Source organism: Piliocolobus tephrosceles, chromosome 9 (assembly GCF_002776525.5).
Source record: "Piliocolobus tephrosceles isolate RC106 chromosome 9, ASM277652v3, whole genome shotgun sequence".
In the NCBI taxonomy this organism is placed as follows: domain Eukaryota; kingdom Metazoa; phylum Chordata; class Mammalia; order Primates; family Cercopithecidae; genus Piliocolobus; species Piliocolobus tephrosceles.
The window spans coordinates 37,554,882-37,562,555 of record NC_045442.1 but is presented as its reverse complement, the minus strand read 5'-3'; the positions used below and the strand labels follow the sequence as shown (position 1 = coordinate 37,562,555).

The window sequence follows — 7,674 nt, the reverse complement described above, 5'->3', positions numbered from 1 at the left end:
TTTGAAGGAGAGGAATTCAGCCCTGTTTTAAGAACATGTGCCACGTGGTGCTGGTTTTGTCTCACATCACTGAATTCTGTTCTTTGGGACTTCCTTTTAGGCAAGACTGTCCCAGCTACTACGGTAAGAGTAGTTTAGCTCCCAGAGTGCAAGGTCTCCAAACCATTGCCCTGGCTAACTCATGATAACACAATTCAGGCTTGTGCTGGTCACAGACCTAGCTTTTTCATGTCTATTGTCCTTTTGAACAACCTTGAACAGCCTTCCTACTACTATAGCTGCAATCTACTTTGCAACAGAGAACAATAACTGTTTTTTTTTTTTCCTTCTTCAGCTGCTACACATGTACTTCTTGACTAGTGTCTCCTATTCCACCACCGAGCTTGCCTGAAAATTTCTTTATGCAAAACCATTTGTTTGTCAGCCGTTGAGACACTGAGATCACAGACAGGTGTTTTGAAATTTCTTATTTATTTATTTTGAGACAGAGTCTCACTTTGTGGCCCGGACCGGAGTGCAGTGGCATGAGCTTGGCTCACTACAACCTTTGCCTCCCGGGTTCAAGTGATTCTCATGCCTCAGCCTCCTGAATAGTAGCTGGAATTATAGGCGAGTGCCACCATGCCCAGTTAATTTTTTCTAGTTTTAGTAGAGACAGGATTTCACTGTGTTGACCAGGCTGGTCTTGAACTCCTGGCCTCAAGTGATCCACCTGCTTCGGCCTGCCAAACTGCTGGGATTATCGGTATGAGTCACCATGCCCAGCATCTTAAAGACTTTTCTAATCTCATCAAGAGATCACCTGCAGAGGTGGGCTTTAGAGAAGCAGGTAGGATCACCCTCAGTGGACTCTTCTGCAAGATGAGGGAAAAGACTGGTATGTTGGATTGGGTATTTCTCCCAGCTGGGGAGGAGTAGAGCCCTTAGCAGAGAATGGCCTATCTCTCAGAAGTTCTCCCAGCCTCTGCTCCAAGAAATCCACCACACAGTACTGAATATCAACCAACTGAGGATTAGTATAAGTATAATCTTAATGGCTATGCTGATCACCTAGCTGGAGTAGGACACTTGGAAGAGGAGAGGAGGAATGAGGCAGAAGAGGTTGTTATGGAGCCAGGGTTGCTGTGGTAGCAGGAATTAATGAGGATTTACTTAAATAGAAAATAATTCCATGTAACACTGAGGAAAACTGAAACTAGAGAGCTGATACCACATACTACAAACAGATGCTCTGCTTTACCAAAAAAAATTACCCCAGTTTCCCAGTTTAAATTGTGAGTCATCCTTTCTAGTACATTCTAAAGGATTCAATGGTTTTCCTAAAAGGAGAAAAAAAAAAAAAACCTTTCCATACAAAATTTCCCAAATCCCTATATACCTGAATGTAAAAACTGCATATAAATTTTATTAGATTTATATGGCCACCATAATAAACTGGGTGGCTTAAAAATCCAGAAATTTATTGTCTTCAGGTACCGGACACTTGAAGTCCAAAATCAAGGTGCCATCAGGGCCATGCTCCCTCTAAAACCTGAAAGGAAGTCTGTTCTTGCCTCTTCCTAGCTTCTGATGTTTTGCAGGCAATCTTTGCAGCTCCCAGGCCTATAGATGCATCACTCCAGTCCCTCATCTTCATGTAGTAATTTTTTTTCAATAGAAACCATGCTACTTTATTAAAATACTGAGTTTTAGTTCACATGTATATTTTTGTCTCCCCACCATTTCCATGTCTGACCACTGCTACCACTACGTCCTATCACAACATTCCATATGTATTTAAAACAAAGCAAAGGGTGGAGTTCCATCTTTAAAAACTAAACAGGCATTTTGGACAACACATTCTTGGCAATGGAACCCGGACAACATTTATTAAACATGTTAGGGAGAGTTCTCACTCTGCATTATAGAAAGGACAGCCAGATATCAACTGTTACAGAAATGAAATAAGATGGAAAATTTTTAACAAATTGTTTAAACTATTTTCTTAAAGAGACTTCCTCCACTCCAGAGATCTTGAATAGCCTCCTGGTCAGTTGTCCGGAAGCAATTCTTCACATAATTGATGAACTTGGCTTCCACTTTCGGAAGAGAACCACCTTTTTCTATACTTGCTTGCATTTTTGCTTTAATGTCTTCTACAGAACTAGGCCCTTTTAGTATTTGAGGAGTTTTTTCCTGTTTGTTGAAGGATTCTTGTCCTTTTGATCTTGGTATTGATGATGGGTTTAAGTGTTTTCCATTCTGATTTGACTTTTGTGCATTTTTGGTTGGAGTATCTCATATAGATTTCTTCACTGGTGCTTTTCTTCAATTTCGTGATCATCATTATCTTCATCAGCAGCAAGTTTTACTTTTATTCTCTGGAACCTTGCTACTACATTTAGGGGCAGACTGCTTTCCAGATATCCTTAAAGAGTTTCACATCCTCCTCCTCTTCATCTTCTGACTGTACATCTTCCTCCACAGCTACGAAGTGCTGTCCACTAATATGCACTGGCCCTGAACCACACTTCAACAGTAAGAGCACTGGTGGTGTGATTTCAAAGCCCCCAAGGGAAACCACTGGCTGTACAGACATTTTCAAAATTGCCAGTGTTACTTTAATTGGACTGCCTTCATAATTCATTGCCTCTGCTTCAACAATGTGCAATTCATCCTTTGCACTGGCCCCTAAACTGACCGTCCTTAAAGATAATTGGTGTTCATTTTCATCATTATCCATCTTAAAGTGATAATCATTGTCAGCCTTTAGTTCAAAACTGAAAAGATAGTTCTGGGCCTCGTGGGGCTCATGTCCATGTCCATCGAATCTTCCATCGGGTGGCGGCACACATTTAGGTGGGAGAGAAAGCAGAAGAGATAAACGACCACTGCTCAAGAGAACAGCCATACAGGACGGAATCACCAGTGGTATTCTTCCTGTGTGTCTCTTCTCTTCATATAGTCTTCTCTCTGTGCCTGCATCCAAATTTCCTATTTTTATAAGGACACCAACCATTGTATTAAGGCCCACCCTACTGACCTCATCTTGACTACATCTGTAAAGACCTCATTCCCAAATAAGGTCACATTCTGAGATATGTGGCCTTATGGATTAGGACTTCAACATATCTTTTTGGGGGGACCACAATTCAATCCATAACATAGGTGGTAATTATGAAAGTGTATGACATTTAAATATACAATTATCTTTACAATTGAGTCATGAGTTACTCTGAAATTATTACCTTCTAGCCTTTCAAAATACTTCCATAGATTGCTATCTTACGCAGTGGCCGAGTGTGTTCCCCAATTAATTATTAGGCTTAATTAGCTGCTTTATCATTTCAGTGCTGTCTGAAGTACACAGTAGAAATATATGACAAAGTATGATACATTTATGGGATGATCTAAGACCTCGGACCTGATTCTCCATGACGGTATCTTTTATTCCTTGGTGTTCACCAGTGTCTGCTTTTCTGCCTTTGTTTTGTGGGATAGTTATTTCTCTAGGAACTGGCTTTTAGTCTAGCTTTGCTGTCACTCCACTTGGAAACTTGATATGGTTTGGCTGTGTCCTTACCCAAATCTCATCTTGAATTGTAGCTCCCATAATCCCCAAATACCATGGGGGGGACCTGGTGGGAGGTAACTGAATCATGGGGGCGGGTTTTCCCATGTTGTTGTGATAGTGAATAAGTCTCATGAGATCTGATGGTTTTATAAAGGCAGTTCCCTTGCACATTCTCTCTTGTGCAGCCACCATGTCAAACATGCCTTTGCTCCTTCTTTGCCTTCTGCCATGATTGTGAGGCCTCCTCAGCCATGTGGAACTGTGAGTCCATTAAACCTCTTTTTTTTTTTTTTGTAAATCACCCAGTCTCAAGTATGTCTTTATTAGTAGCATGAGAATGGACTAATACAAACCTCATATCAAGTTTAGGTTCTATTTGATAGACATGCAGATCAAAGAGGGTATAATTATCTTTAGTAAGCAAAACTAACAGCATAATCCTAGATAAGAACTTATAGAAAGTTCATATCCATATGTATCTCCCATGATTGAGAGTGCTCACAAAAAGGAACCATTACATCCTTCTTGCCTATACTTACAGATATCATACATTACCTGTAATACCTTATTTTCTACAAATTAAAATTTTAACCAAGATTTAATTATCAAACATTGGCAGTGGTGAGCCCAGCTACATTAGTGTACCAATAATCATTATGGAGGTTTAAATTTCTAGCTACTTTGTTCTATGCAAGAGCATTATTTTCTTATTTTGATAATATACTTTACACTTATTTTTTAAAATAAAGATATTTATTTGGAAAATATTAGTAGCATGATAACTCAACCTCACCAGATACTAACAGTTCATCAGGTCAGGCAATAGGTAGAACAAGTCCATGTGAGCTTCTTAAAAAGAAATGGATGACCACTCAATAGCTGACTCCATCTTCCATTTTATTACTGGATGATTCATAATCCAAAATATGAAGTTTTGGGACTTTTTCTCAAAAGGAGAAACTTGGGGAAAATGTCTGAAGCAATGTTGTTGATCTTTTTTTTTTTCCTTTATGAAACTTTAACTGCATACTTCAGTCTGGTGGAATCTTTTGTGTTATTCTGACTGTCAATAAGAACCAAAGGACTATGTTGATGATTCTTGATGATTTCAGCAACACTTCCAAAGTACTAGAGGAAGAAAACACAGATGAATTATACATTGGAATTTGTGTTAACTTTGAGCTCCACTCCTCCCATCTTCTCTCATTCTCAAGTTAGTAAAAGTTATTACGCCCCAGCTGACATCATGCACAAAAAAACCTAGTTTAACAAAGGCTATAACCTTCAAGGTGGCAGATTTTGGATTTTGCTGTATTAAGTATGAAGAAAAACACGCTGACAGCCTCAATTAGCATAGCTACTTAGATTACTTAACTGAGTTATGATAAAATATCATAATATATTGCTTTTCATTTACTGTGAAATGTAAAACTATCATACAATGCATTTTTCTACATTCTTTACAAAACATAGATCATCTCTTACTTTACACAAGTCTCAGATACAAGAACTGATGTAATAAATTAACCTTAGAATTTAGTACAAGGGAACAGTCATTTCCTAAACAAATTTATGTCTTGTTTTCTTTTTTAAACAAATAAAGCTTTGGAAACCTTCATATTTCCATTTTTACTTGGTTCCTGGTAAGCTTAGAGTTAACTTAGTGCCTAATAAATAATGAAATTTCATGCTAGGCTCTCTCCTTACATACTTGTTTTTCCAAATTTTGATCCTTGTTGTCTATGGGTTTTAATTTAAAATTATCACAAATTTTGTTCTGAAAAATAATTAAAGTTTTGAAGGAAAGATAAAAACAAATGTAACACAGATCATGAAATGAAATGCATCGAGTATACAAAAGTGCTACAAGTTCACACTCACTAAATGTATTTAGAATCACTTTTAAAAAGTGGTGATTGTTTTACAACAGTGCCATGAGTTTAGCAGTTACCATCAATTGATTTTATTTTCTCGATTTTTTAGATAAAGACAAACATCTGGAGTAAAAATTTTAAGCATTTATTAATTGTTTGGATGACTTCCAAGTATCTACATATCGACCAAAGTAAATATTCAGAATATTGGCCAACATTTTCAAATGAAATACCAGTTGTCTTTTAGATAATTGGCTAGCTGAATATTCAGTCAGGGAGAGAGGTAAGAGACAGGGACTTTCAAATACCTTTAGTCTTTATTCTTTACTTCCTATTCAATCATTCAGCCATCTTGCAATTGCCAATGAAATTCTTTCATTATAAATCCCATAAAACATTCATTCTGCTTGTTTGCTTGTTTGGCATAATATGTTGCTAAACCAAATGCAGCTGAAAGTTAAATGTATGGACTAAAGGGCCAGAAAATGAAATAGCACAATCTCTTTGAAGTGGATTACAAGGGAAAAAGTGTGTCCTGAACCTAGGAAGCATAGGAGAGGATTGCTATACTTACACAAACAAATATCTCATTCTGTCCCTCTAGTCCCTGAATATTTGTGAGTATTGCTTTGTTGTGGTGTTTGGGGATTGAAGTGTTTACAGTAGAGAGTTGAGCTGAGTTGAAACATTTGAAGTAGGGAATAAAGTTGAAGAATATTTGTTATTTAATTTTAAAAAGAATTGGGCATAACATAGTTACAGCTTCCCCTCACTCTCCTTTTTTTCTGTTTTTATTAATACAGTGTATTTGAGAGATACATTCAGCATATTTGTGGACAGAAAAACAACTCATTTGATAACTCAAAATCTCATGGCCAATAAGATAGAGCAGACCGTTGTCAAAACTGTAAAATTACTCAATGCTGTATCACACAATGCCAAAATAGCTGCATAAAAAGTTAAACAGTTAATGAATTGGTTACTTTTTCTAGCCAAATACACGTAAAAACACACAGACTTTTAGAAAAACATCCACATGATTGACATCATGTAAGCAACACTTTAATTTTCCATTCAGATGTTCAATGTATAGGGGACATAATCCTTTTATTATAGATACTTTAAGTAAGAGTTTTAATTGACTGTCAGTACCTCCAGATGCTATTATAGTAATATACTACTTATTTTGGAATCCATAGGCTGAATATGTTGGAAGTGAGGTGAAGCTCTAGTCTATTCATTCTAAAGTAGAGATGAAGATTCATTAGGCCAAGAGGAATTCCTGTTTCCCAGAGTTTCCTAGCAGGACAACAAAATCCAGAGCCCCTCAGGGAGTTCAAAATTTGTGAGAGAATTTCAGGACCTCGAAATAGGACAGCTTCTTCACCCACCCTTAAGCCTCTTATAGAAAAGTTAGACTGCTGGAGAAGCTTTAGGATGTTAAATGATAATGCAATCTACATTTTAAAACCAAAGACTGGTCTTGATTAGTGCTCTCAGATTCAAGAGTTTTGCATTATAAAATTATCTGAGACTTTGTTAAAAGCAAAATAAAATTCCCCGATATAAAAATTCTAGAAGAAAATGTAGGGGGGAAACACCATGACACTGGATTTGGCAATGATTTTTTGGATATGACACTAAGCACATAGGCAAAAAAAGCAAAAATAGACAAGACAATATCAAGCTTAAAAGCTTTTGCTCAGCAAATAACACAATCAACAGAGTGAAAAGGTAACCTATGGAGTGGAAAAAATATTTGTAAATCATTTATCTGCTAAGGGCTAATATCCAGAAATATAAAGAACTTCTAAAACTCAGCAACAACAAAAGTCAAATAACCTGATTATAAAACGGAATAGGCATTTCTCTGAAGATGACATACAAGTGGCCAAAAAAGCATATGAAAAATATTCAACATCACTAATCATCAGAGAAATGCAAATTAAAACCACAATGAGCTATCACCTCACACCCATTTGGACGGCTACTATAAAGCCACAACAACAAAATTCAGAAGACAACAAGTGCTGGTGGGGATGTGAAGAAGTTAAACCCTCGTGTGCTGTTGGTGGAATTGTAAAACGGTGCAACTACTATGGAAAAAAGTATGGGAGGCTCTCAAAAAACTAAAAATAGAATACCCGTATCATCTAGCAATCCCACTTCTGGGTATATACCCCCAAATAATTGAAAGCAGTGTCTTGGAGAGATTTGCACACCCATGTTTACAGCAGCACTATTCAC

At 37.1% G+C, this 7,674-nt stretch overlaps 1 protein-coding gene and 1 pseudogene across 2 annotated transcripts in view; both read right to left on the bottom strand.

Annotated features, from left to right (window-relative positions):
* Positions 1–1,333: 1,333 nt before the first annotated feature.
* On the bottom strand, positions 1,334–3,866 carry LOC111538741 (annotated as a pseudogene).
* A 421-nt stretch (positions 3,867–4,287) lies between these two features.
* Positions 4,288–7,674, bottom strand: part of BLNK (B cell linker) — a 78,090-nt gene continuing 74,703 nt past the window's right edge. For both annotated transcript variants that reach the window (XM_023206268.3, XM_023206267.3), the window contains one exon: positions 4,288–4,681. In XM_023206268.3, coding sequence (XP_023062036.1) covers positions 4,562–4,681 — 120 coding nt within the window. In that variant the 3' untranslated portion in view covers positions 4,288–4,561. The remainder of the gene's footprint in view (positions 4,682–7,674) is intronic.